The sequence below is a fragment of the Coturnix japonica genome, chromosome 3 (assembly GCF_054131305.1).
Source record: "Coturnix japonica strain WE chromosome 3, WE-NBRP24, whole genome shotgun sequence".
Taxonomy (NCBI): Eukaryota; Metazoa; Chordata; class Aves; order Galliformes; family Phasianidae; genus Coturnix; species Coturnix japonica.
The window spans coordinates 64,886,582-64,912,573 of NC_140665.1; the positions used below are offsets into that span (position 1 = coordinate 64,886,582).

The window sequence follows — 25,992 nt, forward strand, 5'->3', positions numbered from 1 at the left end:
GTATTATAAAATATAATGAAGTCATTTTACTGAAAATATTGTGGAAAAAGAATGTAATGCTTATTCATACTGTAGGGTTTACCTATGGCATGAATGTGTGGCCATGTTGAATTGTTCTTTTTAAAGAAGAAAAGTTCTACAAACATTCAGAATATGCAGTATTTAGTTTTTAAATTCACGTGATCTTTTTCTCATCTTACAGACAGAATGGGATCTATGTTTTCTTTAATTCTCAGTTCCATGTTTAAAGCAGTCCCGTTCTGTTTGTTCTTTTTCATTTGAGGACCATAAGTCATGTTTTTCTGGGTTATCACATTCAAACTTCTGAATAGGAGCTCCCCAGAGAGTGAAACTGTCATACCTTATCAGTATCTTTTGTGCTGTGGGGCTCGCAGGTATCATATGATGCGTATATGTTTTCTCTTGTAAAGAACCAGTGGAAGTTGATACTGTTCTTTACCTCAGTCTAAGATGATAAGCATGTGTAGGTAACTGAAGAAATGTCATCACAACTTCTCATCTGAAACCTGAATTAGGCAACATATACTTAGAAAACCTTCAGAAAATTTGCTAGAGAATGAATGAACAAGCTGTTAGTTTTGACATCACGAAGCCATCGCTTTTCTTCTTCTCTTTATCTCTACCAAAATAGTAATGTTCTGTTTGCAGAGATCTGTTTAACCTTAGAAAGACAAAACAACTGCTGTTATTTGAAAATGTGTGTATTATTTAAGAGGATTTAAAGGAAAGCAAATCATTACCGTTCTGGGCTGGTCATTAAAATTTCTCTTGAAGTGCCTATTTTTTCTTATAGTAATTGTCACTACCTGCTTATTTTGGAATTAAGATGGTATAACATACACTGAATGGTGTTGGAACTGCCTGGTGAAAGCAGGATTTGAAGAGCTCTGCCCAGAACTGTTTTGGTGCTGAGCTGGGGCCAATAAACCTGGCTAGGATCAGTCAGGCTAGACTAGCAGAATGAATCAGATGCATCTGAGCAGGCCTTCCCTGGGATTTTCTGGAGAGGTGGTGTCTTTTGCTTTTTGTGATAGTGGATTGTTACTGACTTCAGCATTAGTTCTGTAGTGTTTACTGGCTTGTTACCCTGTATGCGTAAGTGACTAACCTAGTGATGCACTCACAAAAGTGCAGTATTGTGGTTCTAAACTGTCAGCCCACTCCCCAATGCTATTTTAGTTAGATAAAAGTGATACAGAACCTCTTTTTATTTTTTTTTTTTCTAATTTCTTTTGAACTGCCTTCTGTTTTCTTCATAGCACCTTCTCCCTGAAAAGAATTTCATTTCCTGAAGTATGCAGATGGAGGCACAAGTCTAACCAAATGTCTAAGTAGACCATCTCTAAAGAGCAGACTTCATTTTGTTTGAAGTATGCAGGCTGTCTGGATTTGGTCCAGAAGACTGGAGATGAGTAAAATTGTCAGGAGTCATTTAAAGTTTGACTAATCCAGGGAAGTCTATGACAAGCCCTGCTGTTCTGTTTTTATCTAGCCTGCAAGTTGTGTTCCAGAAATGACTGGCTTTTTGTTTGACAGTCAGCAGTACTTTCAGTTAAAGTCACAATGTGTACTCAGATCTCCCACTTTTAGGCTGCAAAGAAAGTTTAAGTAGGAAGTATGTGTTTCTACATGTCAATAATAGAAGTTAGGAACAAAAGGGACTACTTTCTTCCCAATTAATAGGTGACCTATAAGAGAAGGGAGGTAGTATTGAGGAAAATAATATAGTTACTGGAACTGCTGTGTAGGGAGGATGTTTAATAAGTGAAAAGAATGTTGGTAAGGTGTGGCTCCTTTGTGGAGAAAGGGGAAGACAAGCCCTTTTCACATATCACATTATCTGTCAGACCCCAGATGCTGCTCTGTCATATGGCTTTCAGAATGTCCTGTTAACCTGCAATGCTTAAGCAATATGTTTTGAACCTTTAGTTGTCTTTAGAATGCTGCTTTTATTTGAGAATTAATGGAAAGAATATAGCATAATAACATGCACGTGAAGTATGCTGGCCTTAAACCTGGCTATATATTATTAGGGGAGATGTGCCCTCCCTTTTTTCCTTGGGTTTAATCCATAGTTCATCTTACACTGCAGCTTATGAATTATTATTTTTAACTAGAATTTACAGCTAACAGAATGTGAAGTTTCTCCTAATTCTTCTGCCACTGGTGGTGTAGTTGCATGCAGGCAAGATGAGCTGAATTAATTAAATTTAGATGATACTAGTACTAAAAGGTTTTACCGATGCTGGTTGCCAACCTTGAATCCCATGTCCCCTCTACTTTATTATTGCTAGTACTTGATCTACTGCATCTGATAGTCACTCTTGCCTAATGACATCCTGAAAAGACAAATGAACATTGTGTTCCCTGGTGTAATAGTTATTATATAGTAGTTATTCCCATCGACTCAGTAGTGAAGATGCATTGGGAATCCTGTGTCCTCCACCTTGGATCTCCAGAGCAATAGAAATGCTGGCAAACAGCAGAGAATCCAGAGAATGCTGGTAGGACAACTAGGGGTCTGGAATATATGCTGCCTGAAGAAGAGAAGATTGAAGATGGATTAAGCAGCAGCTTTTCACTTTCTGAAGGGAGAAATTGAAGAGTAGAGTTCTGTTTCCTCTTGGATGTGCCTCCATTGCTGATAGAGTTTGACAAATACAAAAGGGGGTTACATGTGGAGAGATTCTGTTGGGATAAGGGCGAGGTGTGTGAGAGTGGTAAAATATGAACTCATTGCCCAGAGAGCTCTCTAACCTTGGAGACAATCAGAACTTGGCTGTATAAGGCCTTGAGCAAGCACATTTAGCTTTATGTAGGCAGCTCCGTTTTGGGCAGAAGCTCATATTCCAAAGCCTCTTCTCCAAAGGCACTTCAAGTCTAACTTTTGCCATGATTGTGTTATGTCAGTTGTTAATGTTACGGTTGATTCTGCACAAGCCATACATCATTTCTGTGGTTCGTATGGTTATTGGACAGTGGTGAACCACTGGGAATAGAAGAAAAAATTTAGGGTTTTTCGACTCGATAATTGGATACACTTTTATGCTAGCTGCAAATTGCAATTGTTTGTATAGAGTTAGAGCTACAATTCAGTTCCAAGCAACTTAAAAAAAAATAACCAACAAGCCAACTAGATGATTTTAAGAAGAAGCAATGAATCACACAGGCAAAATCAGGCATTAATGATAAACTGGGTGCTACATTTGTTTCTTTTTTGGCTCTTTAAAAATGTATAGGGAGAGTAATGCCCAGAATTACCATTTCCATTTTGAATTTAAGCAGTGATCTTTCCCTCATTTCTGCATTTAATTCTTTTTGTTATTTAAACTTTCTCTGCAGCCGTCTGGAAAAATACTGAGTTCTGGAATCAGTATTGTGTTAATAAATAATTGTATAATTGTCACATGCAGAGACAAAATAATTCCTAAGTATTGTAATTTTTCTGCTGTTAAATTTAAAACGTGTTTTATTGTTCTTTTTATCACCTTTCTACATTGAGAGCTTCATTTTGACTGCCCGTACACAATGTCCATTGTTTTACTGGAAGCTGCTCTAGATAAAATTTATCATTCTGTGATAATTACCCATATTGAAGTTGTTCATTTGAATTGTGACAGCACTTGGGTTTCAGGGATTGACTGTAACACACTAATGTGAATGAATAGTGATTTTTCTGATTGACTGAAGAGCATGTCTCAGCCTGAGAAAGCAGTTTGTCCTTAGAAATTTCAGTCTGGACTAATCCTTAATTAAAGCTGCTTAATGTTAAAAGATTCAAACGTTACTGCCTATTAACAGCAACAAAGCTTTTTTAAGCTATGACTGGAGATATTAACAGCTTTGTAATACAACCATTATGTATTTGGATTAATTTCAATGACTTAAATGATTTCCAGTCCTACTTAGCAGAGGAAACGATAATTCTCAGTGTGGTGTGTTGTTGTCTTGGTTTTATTTGTTTGGTTTTTTTTTTTTTTGTATCAGTCTTAAACAGTTTTAAAGGGAGTTTTGAAGGCATTAGCATTTTCAGTGAGATATCTAAGCACCAAGTGCTTATGTGGCTTAATTGACGAATTAATTTGTTGGCTAGTAATTTTGTGTACTGATGCTATGGATGACATTGCTCTTGTGGATTTGTTACCTCTTACTATTTCTACATATACATACATTTTCAAAACTTTTTGTAGATTTAGAGCATATCTGTTGTACTGAAAACTGTCTATTTGTTAAGATGTGCACTGGCTGCATTTCTAATAAATATTTATAAATGTAAATGACAACTGGTAGGTTTCTTTCCGCTGGATTTCTCTTCCATTATTTGGTTATTAACTTTCTGATTATTGACATAAAATTCAGAGAAAAAGGGGTTTTGTCTATTGCTTGTGGCAAATGCATATAAAGCTCTTGTTTAAGTAATGTGATCAGTAGTCATGTGAAACTTTTCTGCTATCACTGATGTAATACTTCTGTTTGGATTTTATTATCATCAATTGAAATACTGTTTTTCAGATACAAACATCTTGTCTATTGCGAGTACTGACTTTGCTAATACAAGAACTGTAATATATTGGTTAAGCAGTCTCTTTAAAACATCGTGGAAAACAAAAGTGGTTGTTTTTGACTGACTGCATGGGAACGCAGATGTTACATAGCCTGCATAACATTCTCTAGAGGGAGATGAGCACGTGAAGTGCTTCTGCTGATGGGTACAGGACTCTTCCATGGATACTGGCTTCAGGAAAATCCATTTTTTGATTGTTAAACTTCTTCCCAGTAGCTTTCTGCCTTTAAGTCCTATCTAGTCAATGCTCTAAAAAGTTGTTATTGCTTATAGTATTGTTAATAGCTTCCTTATGTCTGTTTCATGTAAATGGGAGGCACTGACTCAAAAATAGGAGAGTGATGAATCCTTTTACTCATGTTTTCAAAGGAATTTGGGGAGGATTGGCTCTCTTCATTTTTTATTTTTTAAGCTTTGAATTTGAAGTTTGCTGCTAATGCACTTATTTGATACTAATTTGGAATTCTGGCATTAAGCCTATGTGCTTGTAGCTAATAAAAGCTCTTGCTAGGTTGTATGTATTAGTTTACATGCAGACTAGATAACTTTTAACTGTGTTCTTTAAAATTTTGGGATAGTTTTCTTACACTACCTTACTGCTAGCAGAGCTCGTGAGAAGGCTACTATTATTCTTTGCTCATTGTATGAATAAATGTCTGACTCCATAGTCTGGGGTTTCCAGATGTAGGTTTGCTTGGGAACAGCCAGCTCCAGGGTCATTGTTGTCACAGCTGAAGTCTCCAGTGGCTTAGCTGTCAGGTACCTTTCAAGTCAGGCAAGTACTTGTCCAGAGGTGCTTGATGCTAATCAGGAAAGAAAGGTGTGGAAATGCTTTCTGAGATAGGAATCAGGAAACGCTCTTACAGAATATCTGGCAGAAGTTTTGTTGTTTCTGTGAAATTTTGTCATATTCAGTCAGGAAAAGCAGCAATTTAGGAACTCTGCTCTGTGTGTTCCCTGAGTACTTGAACACACTGACTGAAGTCTGGTACTGTATGCTCAGGAGAAGCAAATCTCACATTATTTTAGTTTTCTGCAGTTGCAACAATTTTGGAAGCTGGAAGCTTTGATCAGTGAGCAGATTTCTCAATTTGACCTTGACTCACAGTAGTTGAATAACACTGTGCTCTCCATCATCGTTCTGAGACGCAGCATTGCTCTGAGGAAAGAATGTAAAACTATGTTCCTGCTGCAGACCCAGCCACTGTGTTTTGTGCCTTATATGTTGGGGCCTATAAGGAAACTTACCCCTTGCTCTTCTCTTCTTAAAGCTGCCTCTCCTTGAGGTTAGTAAGTTAGCAACAGCTTTATTCATCATAGCCCTTCGCATTCCTTTCTGTTTATTTTTCTATTGGTTTTTTTGAATTGAATAATTGATTTAAATCTGTAAAAATAAATAAATAAAATAAAAATTATTACTTTGGACCTGTGTTGACCTTAAAGAATTGTAAGCACAATATACTATTCAGTTCTTGTATTGTCTGAACAGGATGAAAGTGGTGTGCTGCCTATCGCTGTTTTGCTAAACCTAGCTATATGGATAATATTAGCAAAAATGTTTTTCAAACAAAGTTTTATTTCCAGGCTGCCTTTGAAACACTATACTTTCTGATTAGATTGTGCATCATTGGGGATTATTTTAAGACTTACATATCCAAATGTAAACCCTCTCAGAATATTTTTGCCTGCTTTTTAGTTAATCCGTGCTTTGCACCTATTGCTCATCTATAGTTAAGTGGACATTTTTAATAAACTGGGAGGCCGTGTGGACCAGAACTAGCGAAGAGTGTAGATGCAGACACTGTTCATTGAGGTAGTAGCTCATTATTTCTCTAGCAGTGGAAGATGTGGTGTGACTTCAAGTTGCTTTCTCTTTCTGTATAAGTCTTCACATCACCATTTTCATAGGAAAATGCAGATGGCTTTTCTCTGGCTTGAGACTAAATAGGGAAGAGAAATATGGGTAAAATAAGTTTGTACAGACTGAACTCCTGTAAGAAAGGTTTGCACTTGCATGTTGTTCCAGTCATGCCTTATTTATCTCTTAGAGCTGAAGAATTAGGCATGTTATGAGTATTAACAAAATCTGCTTTTACCTTCACAGATAAATTTGAGCAATTTTGGGCTATAAATCGAAAACTCATGGAGTATCCTCCAGAAGATAGTGGATTTCGGTACATCCCATTTAGAATTTATCAGGTAGGAGACAAAATAAAACCAGTTTTATCAGACTCTTCACCTAAGGTGTCCTATGACATCATCTTGGCTTTTCATGATTATACTTTCCCTTTTCTAACATTATGGTGAAAGTTTGTATGAATTAGTAAAGACAAGCTGGATTGTGTTTATTCTAATAGATAATTACCATTCACTGTGTTGTGATTAATACTCGAGAATGTGCTAAAGCTAGTATAGATGGTAATTTGATGTGTAAAAAAATTAACATGAAGACTACTTTGAATGCAAAATGTGCTTTGAAATGGCTAAATCAAACACTTGAGAATCAGCACTTTTTCCTTTAAACCACTGTGTAGGCTTCTTTTTTTGCTGGTATTATAAAGTGAAATTTAGAGGCATAGATCCTGTGTCCAATTCTTACATTTTTTTCTTTCATTATGTACTTTACAATACCAAACAGTCTTTGATTTATATATTATAGTATTTGATTTATATATATATATATATATATTTGCTCTGATCTTACACTCAAGTGCTGTTTTTTATAGAATCTCAGCATTTTGTCTGAAAGGATTCCAAGGAATACGTCTCCAGTTTCTTGATGTACCCTTTGTTTTTATAGCATTATGGTCATGATGAACTTCATAACTAAGTGTGGTTAAAAGCTGTGTTGTCTCCCATCAATTAGAATTATGCTCTGATCTGGCTTTGATGCATTTTCAGCTGTTTACATTTGTTTTACACCTGTCACGTTAAAAAAAAATCTCATGGGTTATCTGCTACTGCTTGTTAACAGCTTTTAATGGCAAATTAAAATTTGTAGGACTATCAGTGTTGCTTTAAGAATGAAATATTTTTTAATGTTAGAGACAAGATGCTTACTGTCATAGTGAAACCTTAAGCTGAGAACGGTAATCAGTTACTTTGGTCAGATATCATAGCAGATGACAAGGTTAGTCTAGGTATCCAAAAGTACGCATCAGGAAAAGCACTTTGCTCAGCATTATCTCTGTTTGACAGCTTTTTCTATATGCATCTATATCTTCTATGCTCTTCTTTGGGTAAGGAGCTGGCTAGAGGGCTATGCCCAGTGGGTAGTGGTCAATGGAGTTAAGTCTAGCTGGCGATTTGTTACAAGTGGTGTCCCCCAGGGGTTGGTCCTGGGGCCCATCTTGTTTAATATCTTCACTGATGACCTGGATGAGGGGACTGAGTGCACCCTCAGTAAGTTTGCAGGTAGCACCAAGTTGGGAGGTGGTGTCGATCTGCCTGAAGGTAGTGAGGCCCTTCAGAGGGATCTGGATAGGCTGGATCGTTGGGCTGAGGTGAATGGGATGAGGTTCAACAAGGCCAAGTGCCGGGTCCTGCACTTTGGCCACAGTAATTCCATGCAGTGCTATAGGCTTGGGGATGAGTGGCTGGATGACTGTGAAGAGGAAAGGGACCTGGGAGTGCTGGTTGATGCTCGGTTGAGTATGATCCGACAGTGTGCCCAGGTGGCCCAAGAGGGCCAATGGCATCCTGGCCTGCATTAGAAATAGTGTAGCCAGCAGGAGCAAAGAGGTAATCATCCTTCTGTTCTCAGCACTGGTGAGGCTGCATCTCAAGTATTGTGTTCAGCTTTGTGCTCCTCACTACAAGAAAGACATCGAGGCCTTGGAACATATGAACATTGTCCAGAGAAGGGCAACGAAACTTGTGAGGGGTCTGGAGCACAAGTCTTATGAGGAACGGCTGAGGGAGCTGGGATTGTTCAGCCTGGAGAAGAGGAGGCTCAGGGGAGACCTTATTGCTCTCTATAACTTCCTGAAGGGAGGTTGTGATGAAGAGGGGTTTGGCCTCTTCTCCCAGGCAACGAACAGGACCTGAGGAAATGGCCACAAGTTGTGCCAGAGGGGGTTTAGATTGGACATAAGGAAAAACCTTTTTTCACAGAGAGTGGTCAAGCACTGGAATGGCTGCCCAGGGAGGTGGTGGTGCGTTGCAGTGTTCAAGAGACGTCTGGATGAGGAGCTACAAGATATGGTTTAGTGGCCTATGGTAGCAACAGTGATGGGAGGACAGTTAGACTAGGTGGGTCCTCTCCAACCTTGTGATTCTATGGTGAACTGAGTTGTTATTCTTTCATAGTTTTCTGTTTGTATTCAGTCTTTCTGTAAAATTAAAACAAAAAACAAAGCAAACAAACAAACAAAAAAAAAAAAACAGCATACACATGGATACAGGAAGCGAAAATGACGTTTTTTGAATTGGATAGAGGAATTAAGACTTGAGTGAACTTTTGATATCCTGTGATTCCATGCTAGAAAGTTTTCTTAAAAAAAAAAATATTGTTTTCTAGATTTATACTTTTACTCAGTAGTGCACATCTTCGTGTTAGCTTTTCAACTGGAAATCTGTACTTGATAATAGTTTAAACCCCAAATATCTGATTAGGAATAGAAGAAAACATAACTAAAGATAATGCTGAGACAGCCTTTGAGAAAGTTGCTGAATATTATTTTCAGTGCTGCCATTCTTAACGCTTCTAAATATTTTCAGTAATGTTCCTCTTTCTTAAAAGGTGGATGCAGGTGTTTCTAGCTTTTTTTGTTTGTCTTGTTGCTTTGTGCACTGACAACTGCTCATCATAAAAGGTGATGTTCAGAGGAATTTTCAGAAAGCCTTTCCCTTCCCTGTGGAGGGAACTGTGTGGGGAGTGGTGGTTGGTGGGTTCTTCTTGGCTATATATGAGTTTGTTTTCCTTCAGAGAAATGTTCTTAGGTGATGGTAGCTGAGAAAAGTCAGTGTTTATGGCTCTTAAAAATGCAGAAAAAGAAATGCAATAAAGATCTGATATCAGAACTTCATTGGAAAGTATATCTTCAAAACTCAAATGCTCTCTCATTTGTCTATTAAAAAGCATTTCTGAAGAATAATATGAATCATACCTCTTGTGGTATCCAAATCTGATGGCATGTAGAGGAGAAAGATGGCTAAAATTCTAACATAGTACTTGAGTAAGTCAGAACTAAATTAACCACAGATAATTTTAAGCCTTTGTCCAACATTTATTCTTTTAAGAGCAGCAGCTAAGATTGGGCTGGAATCCTAGCATCTACCATAGAAGATGAAGCAAAAGATTGCATGTCACTAATTTTAAAGTTAAGTTTTTCTGGTATGGTACTATAGCTAGTTTGTCATGAGGTTGTCTTACCTATTTTAAAGATTGGTGGGTTTTGCATTTTACAATTGGACAAACTGTGAGGTTGATAACAGACAAGAAGTTTCCTTCAATCTGCAGTAGGACCTCTGGCTCCAGGCACTGCAGTGTTGCCTGTTAGTCAGATGCTGATAGGCTGGTCTGGTAAACCACTGCATGCTGTCTTGTGCTGCAGATGGGAACACTGTCTGGTTGTTGTTGTTGTTGTGCACCTAGTCTATACTCATCCTGGAGTTTTGATATCAGAGAGTCACGCCAACGTGCCCGCACTCTCACCAGGTCATGCTCACCCACTTGTTCTTGGTTGTGCTCTGCATGTTGCTTCCTGTTAATCTCTTTCCCTCCTTCCCTTTTTAGTCTGTCCTAAGAGTCTTGATGTCATGATTAGTCTTTACAAATAGTTATGGTGTATATTTATTTTAGTAATGCGCTTGAAATTCACCATACTTTGTAAAATACAGATTAATCGAGCACTTTGCTCTTTATGTCAAAGGTGTGGCTTTGAAATGTCTAGATAGATTTACATGTCTGCTGTGACCTCTTCTCTAAAAATAGCAAAGTGATGGGGTGATTAAACACTTCAAGACATTATGAATATCTGGCTCTGTATATAAATTTTAAGTCCAAGCACCACTCCTTCCCAAACAAGGAAAGACTTTTTATTCCTGTTCCTACGTTATTATGTAGCTCAAATGGTCAATACCAAAACCCATTAATTATCAATATTAATGTAGCAGTGTGGCTTCTGTAATGATAAGCACTTAAAAACTGACCAAAAACAAGTTTTTGAGGCATCCACCTGTTAAGTTTTCATGTTACTTGACATGATGAATCTGTCACTCTGTACTAACAACTTAATAAAATATTTTTTGTTCTTCCTTTGAGTGAAAAGCATCCCCATATTTCAAGGTTAAATACATCAGACTTCAAGTCCAGTTTCTAAGTTTTACATCGCCTTCCACCTCTATAAAGCTTTCTGACCTCTGTGTTCACTAGCAGTGAGTTGTGTAGCTTCATTTTACTTCATGAAGTGAATCAGTGCAGTTCTTCAAACTTGCTTACCAGTTCTGAAGTTGTTTTGGAGTTTTTTTAAATGCCAGCTGATACTTTGAAAATCTTCAAGATTGATATTGAAGCTCAGGCAAAGTAGAGACAATCTGTGAAGTGTTTTGATTGAAAACCCTGTAGAAATAATACTTCAAGTTTAGGTAGGATAGAGTTAGCTGCTACTTGAAACTGCAGATTGGCAATTTTACCTTTTATCCTAAGACTGTTCAATATCTAGACAAGCAGGACTACAAACGTGATTGCTATTGACCTGAAGAGGGCATCACAACACAGCCGGTTTTGTTGGCTTATGCAAAATGCTCTTGAATATGTTTCTATGTAATAGTATATCTGCCTTTATATCTTTTAATACATAAATAATTTTTTTGTAAAGAACTTGCTGATTTATTTCTTTAGAATTTTTTTTTACAAAGATTGAGTAGATAATAAAATAATGTGAAATGGTCATTGATTTGACTGAGTTTTGGTGCTTGAAAGGAAAAAAAACATTGCTGGTTAATCAGCTACTGGGTACGCAGAATGGCTATTCTAATTCTAATAGCTGGTATTTCACAGAATCATAGACTTACCCAGGTTGGAAAAGACCTTGAAGATCATCAAGTCCAACCACAGCCTAACCAGAACCCTAACTCTAAAAACCCTACACTAAATCATATCCCTGAGCACCACATCCAAACGGCTCTTAAACACAACATTTCAACACTGAAGAAGGGGTAGTGTATTTTCACCAGTTTTAAATTACTTAAAAAATGAAAGTTCTCTGAATGAGAAAGTTTTTAGATATGGGCAAATACGTTTCAAAGGGTCTCAGGAAAGTTCTGTTGAAAGTTCTGTGTAGGCAGGAAGATTCATAGCCTACTTTGCAAATTTGTTTACTGTGAAGATACTTTATGGAACCTATGGTCAAGATCAGCCTTGTGTCTTTAAGAACCTGCAGCTGCAATCAGAGTAGAAGAAAAATTCTGAGATTATATTTGCTGTCAGATGTAACTAAAGTTTATGTAAACATGCCTGAACTGTCTGTAAAGCTGTCAATCTAACTAGTTCAAAGCTGTCGTAGAAGTTGCGTATGATATAGGAGGGAAATGCAGAAGAGAGGAGGCAATAAAAACCTCAATTTGCGTATTTTCTCTGAGCTGTGGTTGAATTGTTACCATGCTTGATAGTTCTAAGTTAGCTTCAGTTTGTAAGTAGGAGCTATAGTAATACTTCTGAGTTGAATATAGATGTACTTTGCATAAAAATAATACTGTATTTGTATGAAAAACAGCTTCTTCAGTTCCTGAAGCATATAACTAGTTCAAAACTATGTAGGGATTTGCTCTGTTCTACCTGCTCGGAACAATTGGACAATATTTAATTCTAAGTCCTTCATCAGATACTCTTAGGTCCTGGAAGAGTCTAGGTGTATTGAAAATCAGCAGCATCCCAGCAGTTAATAAGGTCACTTTTAAATAATTATATCAACTTATTTTATTGTTAGCAGAATGTAAATCACATTTTAAGTTGTGATGAAATAATTTGCATTTTTGATGGGGAAAAAGGTTGTCTATTCCTGACTTGAAAATGTGATAATCTTTCCAAATATCTTATGTGCTCCTTAATCACAAATTGGTAGGTTATTTCTTAAACTGTTTTTGCAGAATACTTAGTTTGTCATCTTTTCTCTGAGTGGATTTATGATAAAGAATTTGTACATAAAGAAGTTGATATTTCACAGTTAATATAAGTATATAATATATATATATAATATATATATAATATATATATAATAATAATCACAGTTAATTCTGTGATTCTGTGATTCTGTGATATAAATGATCATGTTACAGATTCAAATTCCAACAATGAGATTTGAATTGCTGTGGCTCTATTTCCCTAAATTGTTTTAGCCAAATAGTTGGTTGTATATTTGTGTATCATCCTAAACTTGTAAGGATATTTGCAATTAAAAGAAAACAAAGTTGCACTCTTCACCTTCACCTTGAATGTTAACTCTTTAAGATGAATATGTTGAGAGGTTGCAATGATGGCAATAAATGAAGCAATAATTCAATTGAAGTAGGTGTGTTTAGATTTACTGTTGGATTCTGTCATTTAAATGCAGTGCTTTTTTTTATTATATTATTGTGTTTTTTCTGATTGTTAAATTGATTCATCTGTTTCACTTCTGTCAATGCAAACTGATTTGCCACTTTATGTACTTTTGTGGTCAGCTCCCTGTATTTTTCAGTCTGTAGCCTTATAGCAAGGGGAAAAAGAAAGATGTAGATAAAATGTGTTAACTTCTTCACAAAACTGAGGGTCAATAAATACAGAAAGTGTTTGTCTTTTAGAAAGTGCCCATATTTGTTTGCACTTTCCTGAACTCTGCAAGTAAGTTGTACTCAGGTTAAGTATGACATGAAATAAGCCTATGAGGAACTAGGATGTGGCACCATTCCATTTGAATGCATTATGAATTAACAAGCATAAATGTCTGTGGTTTTGCTACCCATAATCATAAGAGTTTCTTCTAGTTGATCCTAATTGTAGAAAATTTAGGAGAGTTACTGGTTTTAATATGTAAGTAGAATAATATCATGTACGTTACTGTATAAATTAATGCTTTAAAGCAAATGACATAACATTTGCTTTTTTTGAATGTAAATCCATACCTAAAGTTGTTTTCTTCATAGCTAGTCAATACTCAGTTGTTTACTTTTATTAAGACCTAGTTCTGTATATGCAAACCACAGTACTGCGAGTGTGAAAAGCACTATTCATTTTTTTGTCACTGGTGAATCAGATACCTTATTAATTGCAAATATGAATTATCTTCTGGACAGGAAATTTAATACTTTGAGGATATGTTTAAGTTGCAGGTGGCTGTCTTGCCAGCACTCAACAAAACCTCTCTTGGAACTGCTTGTACTGTTTGTGTTTTGTTACTGTTTGACCTTACTGACTGTTGCCTGCTGGCTTTTCTGTATGAAATGACTCTTGAATGTTGACCTTTTCCTCTTCATAGGAGCTGTGCAATTTATTTAAGGTTAAATACTGCTAATTTAGTTGTTTAGATGATGTAAGTCTTCACAAACAAATTTTATGGATCATTTGAGGGACAAAGCTATAGCCAGAATGTAGTTCAACTGTGTTTGTTATGCATCTTGTAACATTTTGTATGGAACTAGTATTGGAACTTCTGGTTTTACGTATACACACCCTTGCTAAAAATGACCCATTATAGTGTAACAGCACATTTGCTTTGGATGTTGTTTCTTCCAACTTGTCTTAAAAAAGAAAGAAAGAAAAAAAAAAGATTTTTAGGTTATTCTGTCTCTTGATTTCAGTGCCCCAAACTATACCTCCTTTCCTCAGGCCATGTTTGTAAACCAGCTGAATGAACATAGTTTTTCAAACATTTGTTCGCTTTTTCTTACAACACATTCTGCACAGTTTTTAGTATGACAGATGTATTCTTTCCCTGTCAGAAAGACTGCAGGGCAGATGGTATCCAATGAAACACCTATAAAACAAAACAGTTCAATTTATTTATTAATTTATCTATTTATTTTAAAATCATTGTGAGGCAAAAGTGTTGTCTATAGGTAAAAGCATTTTGGTTTACAGCATGTTTTGTTTTAGTTCTAGAAGTTTTTAGCTCTTTCTGGTAAGGTTCGGTTAGTTGGACCTATTTACTGAAAGTCTTCAGATGAGTTTCTCAAGGTTTTTCATTTACTTTGCTAGTGATACGTGGCTTAGAGATCTTGATCTCTGTCTTTCACCCTTTAAGAAATGTTGCTTTTTTTCTCTGGAAATCTGTAGAATGAGTGAATATGTTCTCAGTGTTATGTTTTATTAAAACTACAAGCAATGTTTTTAAACCAAAGGGAATAGGACTACACAGCTCTTACAGCTGGTTCTTTTTATGTTGCTGCTTGTAAGAATAGGACAACCCTTTGAACAGTCCTAAATGCTTAGGCTTTTTCAGCTCAGTATTCAACGCACAGTGTTGTCACAGTCTTGTCCATAACTGCATTCATCTCTAATAGAAGCTCTGCTGCACATTTTGGTGTATTGTGGTCTGTTCTTTTAACGGTGAATTAGGAAGGGTCCTTAAGGAGAGTTCATCATTTGTTCAGGAAAAAGCCTAGAGGGTTGGCTATTTCAACGCAGTGTTTTTAATGACATTGCCAGTTATGAATCTCAGGGGACAAGCAAGAATTGATTAAGGAGTCTTCTTTATCTTTGCAGCGTTAGGAGGCATCTTGCAAACTTACAGGAACTACTTCACACTTGTTAATTATTATCATGTTATGGAAACCATAATGAAGTGGCTTTGGTGTTTCAGCGTTCATTGAACAAGAGGCTTTGGGACCATTCTCCAAGTGATTGTGCCTGTGCGCCTTCAAACCACTCACAGTATAGAAGAGTGTCTATAATGGTGTTCTTTAACACACCTTAAACGACAGATATCTATCTTCATCCCACCATCCAACTGTTTAAACTTTCTCAAAGAAATCTTGAAATATGAAGCTTTTCATTGAGAGCAGAAGAAAGAGTAAGTTACATTCTTCCGTAGATAATTTGGCAATTTGCAGAAGGAAGATTTTCTGTGGACATGGAATAATTTCTCAGAAGAACTACTGTAAAGTAATCCGTATTTTTCAACAGCAATGGAATTCTTCAACCAGCTGCAGACTTGCTTAGAAAGTTTTAAATTGAAGTGTTTCCGTTGTGGCCTTCCTTAATTTACCCAGTCTGCAGCTACTCTGCAAGTAGATTTGAATGTATCTACAATGAGAACTTACAAAACAGATGGAAAAGAATATAATCATTGAAGATCTCACAAGATTCTCAGTTCCTCCACGCAGTGATTAAAGTTTCCCCTAGGTAACTTGTATATTCATGGAATGCAGGGAATTCAGCCATGGGCCCTTGCAGCAAGGAATGCTGGCGGGTGTCCTTGGCTGCATTGGGAGGAGTGCTTACTTCTGCTCTTGGTGAAGACTCTTGTTAAGTATTGGAGTCCCCTGTGTGAAGGAGATGTGGAGCTTTTCGAAGGAGTCCAGACAAAGGCCATGAGGACGACTGAGCAAATTGTGCATCTACTTACATATTGAGCTAGGAACATATTTGAAATAGACATAATGTTAACATGAACTGGATGATTCATTTTTAGAAGGCATTGTAGAAGTGGAAGCAACATTTTATATCCTGAAGTGTTAGAATTAAGCGGATCTTTGAAATTTTGAATCACTTGACTTTCGTAAAAGATATCTTCTAACTAGGCATATATTTTTCAGGTTTGTCAAACGTTTGAAATAAGTTTAGCTTTCAAGTAATTTTCATGATTGTAATAACTGGTTTTGTTGCTATTACGCTTTTTTTTCCTAAAAGATTGTAAGGGAAGCACACTGTCAATTTAAATAATGCGATACAGGGAAGCATTTTCAATGATTTTTTTCATCGTTTGAGAAGATGAGCAAATAAAGGACCTCAACAGTGAGTGTGAGGAAACTAACCTAAATAGTTGCCATATTTCTCTGTAGGTTTGTAATAAAGGGAAATTATTTTTAATTATGTAGGAAGTTAGGCTAGAACTGCAGTTGCTTCATACAGCATTCTCTGTTCAATGAAAGACTTCAAGGAAGGTATGAGTGGTTGCCCCTATGTTATTTGGGGAATAGTCTTTAACTATTTGTTACCTAGAATTGTTCAATATTGTTTTCTTGAAATAACTGCAATAAGCCCAACTATGTAAAATTTTAACTTTATTCCAGATGTGCTTATGCCTCTACTTGTGGCTTCGTTTTAACTATAGCCTCAGCTAAGATACTAGTTAATTTTAACGTAAGTATTAATTATGACAATTCCTGTTTATATTTTCTTGATCATTTAAATTATGTAAAGGTAAGAAAATCAGTTTGGGTTAGTATGGATACACACTTGTGTAAATGAAAACATTAATCCACAGAATAAGTTTGTATATATTACATGCTATTCAATATTCTTTTTATAGACTAAGTTATTTTCATAATTTCACATGAAATCGTAGGGCTGTGCTCAGACTGTAGACAGATTCAAACTGTAGTTTCTGCTACTACTGAAAATATATAATTTTTAATGGTGTATTGGGGAAGATAAGTCATTTGATTTATTCTCAGTATTGACTTTACAGCTAGTCCTGCAACCCATATTGCTTCATGTCAGTGAGTCAGTATTTCTGGTAATTTTAGATAGATGCACGCTGAACATGCTCACATGCCTTCCTTTCATTTTACCATGTTGTTGCTGCATACTGGACATATACGTGAATTACTTAGCTCTTTCATTCAGAGTTCACCAATTAAATCTATTTTGTAATGTGATCCATGTTGTGCTTGGAACTGTGATGTGACTTTGCTGGTCAGCAGTGCAGTAATTTGAAGCAGTATGAGACATATTCAAAGGAAAAAAATATTATCACCATAACAAATGGATGTAGTAGTTGTAGTTCCCTTTCTCTTTAGACTACTTAAGGAAATGTTTGGAAGACATATATATCTATTTTTTTGAATGCTGTTCATGTCCTAATAATTTAGTGTGAAATAGAAAAGTTGTCGAAGGTGTACAGCAAAACAACGAGATGTCTAGAAGTCCTGTATAGCTTGAAAGGTTTGAAGAGAGGTGAGAAATAATTACTACAGTAGAAAAATAAATCGCATTACCATGTTTCCAGCCTTACATCATAATACAAGTTCAAATGAAAGATTATAAACTTCAAGCAGATAAAACAGTAGATCTTCGTAGTTCATTTCTTTTCTTTGTTGTTTTTTTTTTTTCCCCCCACTGCACTAGTATGGTTTCTAAGAGAACGGTATATCCATTTTATTAAAGAAATTGGCAGGGATTAATTGTACGTGCTAGCAACAATGTAACAAGTGCTTCTAGGGAAATTATTATAAACGATTAAAGCTATTTTAAATAAATACAAGAGTTAAGTCTAATAAATTTTGATTCAATCCTGGCTGAGCATACAGTTTCTTGAAAGTAAGTTCCCACTTTGTCTCCAGAAAGTGCCTTGTAGTGTGACATTTTGTGCTCTTCAATGGCAGGGACAACCTTAGCTACAGATATAAATTACAAGTTGTTTTCCCATTATTTTTCAAGTGGAACAGGCTTGTAGAAATGCCTTGTTTAAGCACTGTTGTAGAATTAATTTTATCAACATTTGAATTTCCTTCTTTTTGTGTCTGCCATCAGAGTAGCGATTTGGAAATGTACCCTTTAGGTGTTCATCTGGAGTGTTGCGTAAGTCATGAATATTATAAGTGCAAAATAGTTACCTCAGGGCCTTCTCACAGTCTGAGTTGAAAAGAAATCTACAAACTTAAGCCTATGTTCATCTGAAAGTTTGTTGTTTTTCACACTAGTATTGTTTCATCATGAAGCTGTGGTCAAATGGGACAGAACAGCTTTGCTTGGAACAATTTGCATGTGGGCAGATTAGGAACTCATACAGAACCAGGAAGGAGCAAAGAAGTCAGTTGGACTGGTTTGTAACAGAGGATTGCGTTTACAGTGTCTAAAATTTCCTCCTTTGGAAAATTCTGTGATAACACTTTGATTCCATGGAAAGTCACCCTCTTGTTGTTTTGGAAATCAGTTTGTATCGGAATTTTCATTTCAGTGGGGTTAAGAATTAGAAGCCTAGGTGCACAAGCAATTTTGTTTATAAAGCATCGTTGTCTTCTGCCGTAATAACCAGCTTTTGCAGCCTGTAGGCATCCCAGTAATACAGAATAATAATCACGAGTTGGACTAAATCTGCTCTGAGACTTGTTTACTGTGTACTCACCTGTTTGCATTTTGTGGATGGTAGACAGTGTTTGGCCTGCAGTTCACATGTACACCTTCCTACCTCAGATGATGTTTGTTGCACAGACTGACTTCCTGGCTTGTTCTGGCTGTGGAATGTTAGATGCTTACATGTATAAAAAGCACTCCGTTATAGTACTATCAGTACTTGTGTTATTATGTATTTCCAAGAGCCGGTTAACTGTTTTTATTGGCCATATTCTGCAGGTAACAGGATATGTGAAATGAGCTTAAGAGTTAGGCAATCTCTTGATACGCTACTAGTTTCTGAATAAGAGTAAAAATTACACAGCAGTTGAAGCAACTGCAGATAACAATATTAAAATTCAGAACTTGCTTCTTTACACGTGCAAATATTTCTCTCTGACACAAGTTCTTTCCTGAGGTTATTGGTGATTTACCATCTTAGCTGTAATTTCCACTTAAACTTTCAGTCTGATAATATGCCTGTATGGTGAGTTGGATTGGGTGGTTGCTTGCTTTAAATAAATAAAAATTCCTTGTGCCTTTTCCACAGTGAAGGAATCAGTCATTCTGGTCTAGCGTGAGGCAAAAAGAAGCTAAAGACACCAAAATACTGCAGAAAAACAGCAGCAGCAGCAGCAGCAGCAAAAGAACAGTTTTTGGGTTATATGGCTTGGCAGTATTGTGCTCCTAGACAGGCACAGCTCTGTGACTACAGTAATTTACCATTTTTTCAATTAATCACTTTTTCACTACTAAGATTTTTAATTGGAAACACTTATACAAAGCAGAAGACATCTTAGAACATATTTTTCAGTCAAAAATCAATTTTAAGTATAAAATATATGACACTGCTTTGTTTTCAGGAAGTAATAAATGTTCCTATATTTTCCATTTGCGTTAAGTATCCTGAATCACTGTACGAACTCTTATTGATATTTTTAAGCCTTCTTGGTTGAGTTTAAACTGGCTAAAACAAAGTAGTAGACAGTCTTTTTTTTCTTTTTAGTGGAAAGCAGTTTATTACAAAACAACATAGACTATGAACTCGGCAACTTTCTGTAACTACAGAGCATGTAGCAGTGTCAAAGCTTATGATTGTAGGCTGTCAATTTATGCACATGTGGAAATTAAGAGGAAATCTTTCATTGTGCGCCTTCAGCAAGTATGGTAGCCTTTATGTGTTTGAAACCAGCTAGAGTAGCAGCAGAACTTTCAGTCAGAAAGTCAAAATCCCTTCCTTTGATTGAAAATAATGGTAACTGTGATTTTTCCAGATTAGACCCAAGCAGTTCATGAGTTAATTTTTTCATTTTAAGATGCATCCTGTATAAAATGTCTAATTAAATTGTGGATTTCATGCAGTGTTTGATGTTCTGTCAGTTCTGAAAGGGACCAGGCACGCTGAATACTCTTTTTTTTGGCAGGAAGATGATGAAGAAAGTTGTAATTGCTAACACAATATGTTACTATATAGCTTGCCTCTGATCTTCTGAGGCTTTAAACTGCCTTAAAGGTCGTCTTAAAACTTTAACTCTCCAGTAACTCTGTAGGAAGTGTAGAAGATTTTCAGTTGCAGTAAGTCCAGCTTTCTAGAAGAGAAGGTATGTTAGCAAAATTGAATATTTGCTTTAATAAGGCAAACAAAAAGCAAAGAAACTTGTTACTCAATTATGGACATGATCACTGTAAAATACACCCAAAATATTGGGGCTGTAATTTGTCTTAATACGCTTGTATACTTGAGGGCATTTCTCTTCTAGATCATTAGCAATTACTGATCTGCTCATCTGTAGTAACCTTCAAATGCATCCAGCATCTTTTGAAAAGCTCACTTATGACTAAGATACTTTAAAAAATTATCCTCTAAACACCCTAGGTTGTAGGATGGGACTTTTCTTTTGACTCTTTGAACGCACAAAGCATCTGCTGTGTTGCAGGGAAGAAATGTAAGCATGACAGGGAAATATTCTTCCTGTAGAATTATGTGTGAGCTGAGGTCTTTGTATAAAAATTAACTTCTATCAGTTTAATATTGATGAAGACCAGTGGTTTTTATTTACAGTACCACATCTGTATTGGTCAATGCTTAAAATATGACATTGAATTCATTTTCTGTAATGTTTTGTGATAACTGCTGTGGGCATTGCTTTGCAACAGTCAGCAACGATGTGCGAGACCTGTTGGAAAACACCTCTGATTCCAGCAGCCAGGCAGCTCCACCTGATCAGTTTTGATAAGGAAAATTTATAATAAATATATAATAAAACTTATAATAAATATATAATAAACTCAATTTATGGAGGCTGTTAGCAAGAAGCATCTTTGGTCTTTTATCTCATGTTTTGTTTTGTTGTTGGTTTTTTTAAGTACTTTTTAATGTTGACTTTGTGATTTGTTTATATATAAGCAATCATTTTAGGACAGGAACAACTTTTTTGAGTGATAAATTTGGAAGGAATCACCTGCTTGCATTGTTCTTTCCCTTCTTGATGGTACATGATGGAAATACAGCTTACTGAAGCCCAGTCTTCTGGGACTCTGGCTGCTTCTGCTCTGTTTCTTGAGGCTGAAATAGTTAGAATTTTTGAACAAATGCGGTATAAAAAATCACTTGTTGAACTGTGAAGATACTTGTTTGCCATTCAAAGTGCTTAATGTATTTCTAAAAGGAAATTGCAGGAAGGTACTGGATATTTATTGCAGTATTGATTTGACTTGGTAAATATGCTGATCTCTTTAAGTTTGTGCTCACTGCTTATTTACTTAAATGAAGTGTCAGTTTACTTAAAATTGTTAACAAACTAATTTCCCTGAATTTCATTGTGAATAAAATACAGGAAGATAAAAAGCCAGGCATTTCTTCTTCTGCAGCCTCTTATTCAGTCCTGTCTTATCCATGTCTCAGATAGTGTCACTGTTTATTTGCATGATCTTTAAATTGTTGTTTTTGCTAATTTTGTTATTAAAACAGGCAACAACAGAGAGACCTTTTATACAAAAGCTGTTTCGACCAATTGCTTCTGGAGGACAGTTGCACACATTGGGAGATCTTCTAAAATATGTGTGTCCTAGTGCTATCGCCCCTGAAGGTACTGTAAAAATAACTTTTGTCCGATAAAATTATGTACCGTTATGTATTTAAGTACTATGTGTAAATAATAAGCAAAATAAAAAATAAATTATTTTAATGGTTTGTTTTTTTTGGAGGCAGAATTCTGTCTCAGTATCAGTGTTTAAGATTTCACTCTTCCTTGGCCAATTAGAGCACCCACTGTGTATCGCCTGCATTGTTTGGAGAGGATAAAAGTGAGTTCTTTGGCACTGCTGAAAAATTTATCTCAGGAAATTCTAGTTTAAATTTCCCTGTGCCTTTGCCATCGTGCTGCTCTTAAAAAAAACACTCATATTTTATCTTCTGCAAGTTTAACAAATATTCCTAAAGTAAAATCCACGCAAGTTTTAAGCTTGTTTAATTTTGTATTATATTTTCATTCCTCAGACTCTAAAATGCATTATAATTTAGGGCCCTCTTCCTGTTGAAATCTGACCTTTAAAAGCACACCAGAAAGTAAGAGATTTATGCATGGTTACTAACAATTCTTGTGTGACTGGATACCAGTTACATTATGTAGCATCATATAATTTCATGCAATAGCATTTGTTAATTAGTGCATATAAAAATAAACATTTTTGGATTCTGTACTAGCTTAGAGATTATGACTGTTGGAACTCTGATTTCCTTTTAGATGGGGTAAATGTGAAAGTTATGTGCTTCTCCAAGTGATATCAAAATTGTCTAATGTGAAGCTTTTTTCCATCTTGTTCTTACTGTTGTCTCTTATCAGTCCCTATAAAAGAGGTGATTGTTTGGGGGGCTTTTGGGTCAATAAATGACAATTAATTTTGAGAAATTTATGGTAGTTTAGAAAAGATTGTGATACAATTTACTGGTGCAGTATTAGCATCTTTTTACAGTAGAACAATAATCTTGAAATCAGTGTAAAAATTTATGAAATGTCATAAAAATTTCTGTGTATAAATCTCTTTAGATTTGGCCTACCTTTGATCCTTAAGATTCTACTGAGGAACTTGCAAACTGGAGGGTTTACTAACTTGATTCTTCATGTAGATGTGAGCTATCTGGGATTCTTTTCCTGCAGTGCAGTTTCTTATTACTTGATTGTTCCTCTTAAACCCAGGCTGTTCGCCTCATCTATTAGGTACAGAAGGAAATTTGTCTAGGTTAAATGCAGAAAATGATATGAACTCTTTGGGAGATGTGGATGCAGATTGGTTCAAAGAGCCTGTGGAGGGAGACTGAGGAAGTAGTCAGGATGACAATGACAGAACATCAAATGTGGTGGGGAAAGCAACTATAAACAATGCAGTACGTTGAAAGAGATTGGTCTAAAGGCAAAAAATGACATAACTGAACACCTGGAGAGAGTAATTAGGATATGAGATGATAAAAGAATGAGGGAAGAAAAGAAGTGTATTTCAAGTAGATTGTGTACCTAGATTATCTAAGGCATCTGTGAAAGATTAGGACTGGAGGTCTTGCTGGTAAAGTGATTCAGGTGGTCTAGAGACCTGTTTGGAGAAATGAATTAAAAATTGAGAAGTCTCTACTGGTCTGATGGGAAGGTGTCTCGCTCCAATTTAGGAGTGAGGCAAAGGTTCTTTTGATAATGTTATGCCCGGCGTGAGATTAAGAAGAAGAACATTCAAATGTTGATCCGACCAGTTTATTGGAAATAATAGACAATTGAGGGGATGGGGAAGGGAGAGTGACGAATGCCAAAATTAGGGTGATGGGGAAGGGAAAGTAGGCGATAGAAAAAGGTAGAAAAGAGCAAGAATTACGTTAAAGCGGGGAATAGTCACCTCCTGGATGCAGCAGCGTCCCGTAGCACGTTGTTAACGTTGGTCCGGGGCAAAATAAGCGTAGGGGAGAGCAGCAGCGAAGTAGCGGGCCACAGATCGATGAAACACAGAGAAGATGGTCAGAATAGCAAGGTCTCAGGAAGTGGAGTCTCAGGCAGCGAACGGTATGAACGGTAGCACTGCTTTAGGTTTGACTGCTTCAATTCATTGTACACTGTTCACTGGAGGTTCAGCTTAGCGAAAAAGTGAGGGATGGGACTTAAGACAATCAGGCATCTACTCATCTTAGCCCACTAGGAAAATGTAGCTGGGTGACATGAACAGGGAGGAAAAGAACAGAAAATGCTGGTTAATCTGAGTAATCATCTTTGTCCAGTCAGCAGCTACCTTTTCCCCCATGTGCTTCAGTTCAATCTGACCTGTCCCCCCCAGCTTCTGCTACTCTTCTCTGCAGTGTTCTCCAGTGACCAGTATCCTGGTGATACTCCCAGAGTGCCATTCATCCTCAGCGGTGTAAATCTTTTTTATTCTTTTAAGGCTTTTTTTAGCCTTAGCTATATTCTTGCTTCTTGCTGCTCTCCTACACCTACTAGACTTAGCTCTACACTATTCTTATAGTATACCCGCTTCAGTTTCCTTGTCTTAAAATTAGTCCTACTAAGAATCACTGCAGTGCTCTCCTTCATGCTTTATCTCATCTGTTTCTAGGAATTCCCTCCTGATACATAGGTCACAGTTATAGTCTTTCCATTCTCAGAATGTAAGAAGCAGCTTTGATTATTCTCTTGGCTTAATGTACTCATCTCATTTTGTATTTGTATGGGTTGTATACCGGATTACATGGTCATGTTCTCTGTATCAGTGAGCTAAAAAAAAAACCCACAATAAAACAAACAAAAAAACCCAACCAAACAAAAAACCCTCAAAACACTAACTCACCAGTCTGCATAGTGCCACTATCAAGCTTTAATTATAGAAATATTAGTGACTACAACTAAGACAACTAGGACAACTTCTTCCTTTTCTGGTAGGTAAGAATAGAATTGTGCTGCTGCTGCAATCTCCATTTAGCCAACTCAGTCAACTCAGTTCCGCTCTTGTTACACTGAGAGATTAACAAGCTGCCTCTGTCAGTAGATGCCCATCAAATAAAAATGCAGAGGAGATTGTGGAACTGAGTAGTTTCTGACCACTTTGCTGGTAAATGGGAATTTAGAAATTTTTTGGAACTCTGGGATGCAGTGTGCAAATGTTTTCTTTCAAATGTGGTGATACTTTTTAATTTTTGTTCTTTTAAATGTTGTCTTAATTTACAATTTAAATTCCCTCTGAGTCATTGAAGTAATGTGACAAAATAAAATACACTGTCAAATGTGTATTAGAAAATGATGGCAAACTTTTTTCCAAATCTCAGTAAGTCTTACCAAAGTTCTGAATCTACTTGTTTTGTGAGCAAAGAAAATAGACTAGTAGCTAACCGAAAGCATGCTTGAAGACACACTAGATATCGGTGAAACCGTTTTTTCAGTCTTCCTCTTATTTCCAGAAAATAATTTGGATAATTTGTTAAGGCTGTTTTATAACCCTCTTCTTTGGTGGGTTAATGTGTTGGTGACACTTGCTACATCTTTTGACAGTACAACACAGTCAGTATGAGCTTCTTTCTTTCCATTTTCCTCCATCTATTGTACTTTTTTCTTTTCTTTTTCCTGTACGGCCTTGTCTTTTCTAATGACTTTTCAACTGGAAGCTTCGTGGTAATTTCTGTCTATGGTGACATCCATAACAGAGCTTCATGCCGTGGGAACACGGAAGATATAAGATTTTCAGGCACAGCATTTGTAGCTGTATATGTGAGCTGTTCCTGCTGCCAGACACTTAATGACCACCACAAGAAGAGGGAGGGAACTGTTTCAAGAACCACCCACGGTGTCTATATGCCTTTTCTTTAGGAAATATGGATGTAATTAAGACTCTCTTTCAACTGCGCTGAGAAAATATTTCAATGAAAATAATTTTTATATACATGGATTTAATACACACATTGATTATCAACTGTTGAAAAAAAAACAATGTTAAGATTGTTGTCAGGAGTAGAAAACATTACACAGTGACATTAAAACACATGTAATTAAAATGTTCTTGGAAAATACTGAATCAATATTACTGTGTATATTTGTTTTTTATTCAAATTAAGAAGCTGTTTATTCAAGGCATTTATCATATGTTGAGACTGTCTAAGGTGTAACCTGAGGAATTATTAGCA

The 25,992-nt window shown here is 36.3% G+C and overlaps 1 protein-coding gene across 11 annotated transcripts in view; it reads left to right on the forward strand.

The window, feature by feature from the left end:
- Nucleotides 1-25,992, forward strand: part of ATG5 (autophagy related 5) — a 63,605-nt gene that overhangs the window by 18,319 nt on the left and 19,294 nt on the right. For 6 of the 11 annotated variants that reach the window (XR_001554279.2, XM_015858736.3, XM_085543673.1 and 3 more), the window contains exons 6-7: nt 6,690-6,784; nt 21,814-21,931. Coding sequence is in view for 10 of the 11 variants with exons in the window: in XM_015858736.3 (XP_015714222.2) it covers nt 6,690-6,784; nt 21,814-21,931 (213 nt within the window). In the remaining variant the exon portion in view is untranslated. Of the gene's footprint in view, nt 1-6,689; nt 6,785-15,269; nt 16,463-21,813; nt 21,932-25,992 lie in introns of those variants that run through there. The other 5 variants (XM_085543670.1, XM_085543668.1, XM_085543671.1 and 2 more) reach the window with 3 other exon arrangements.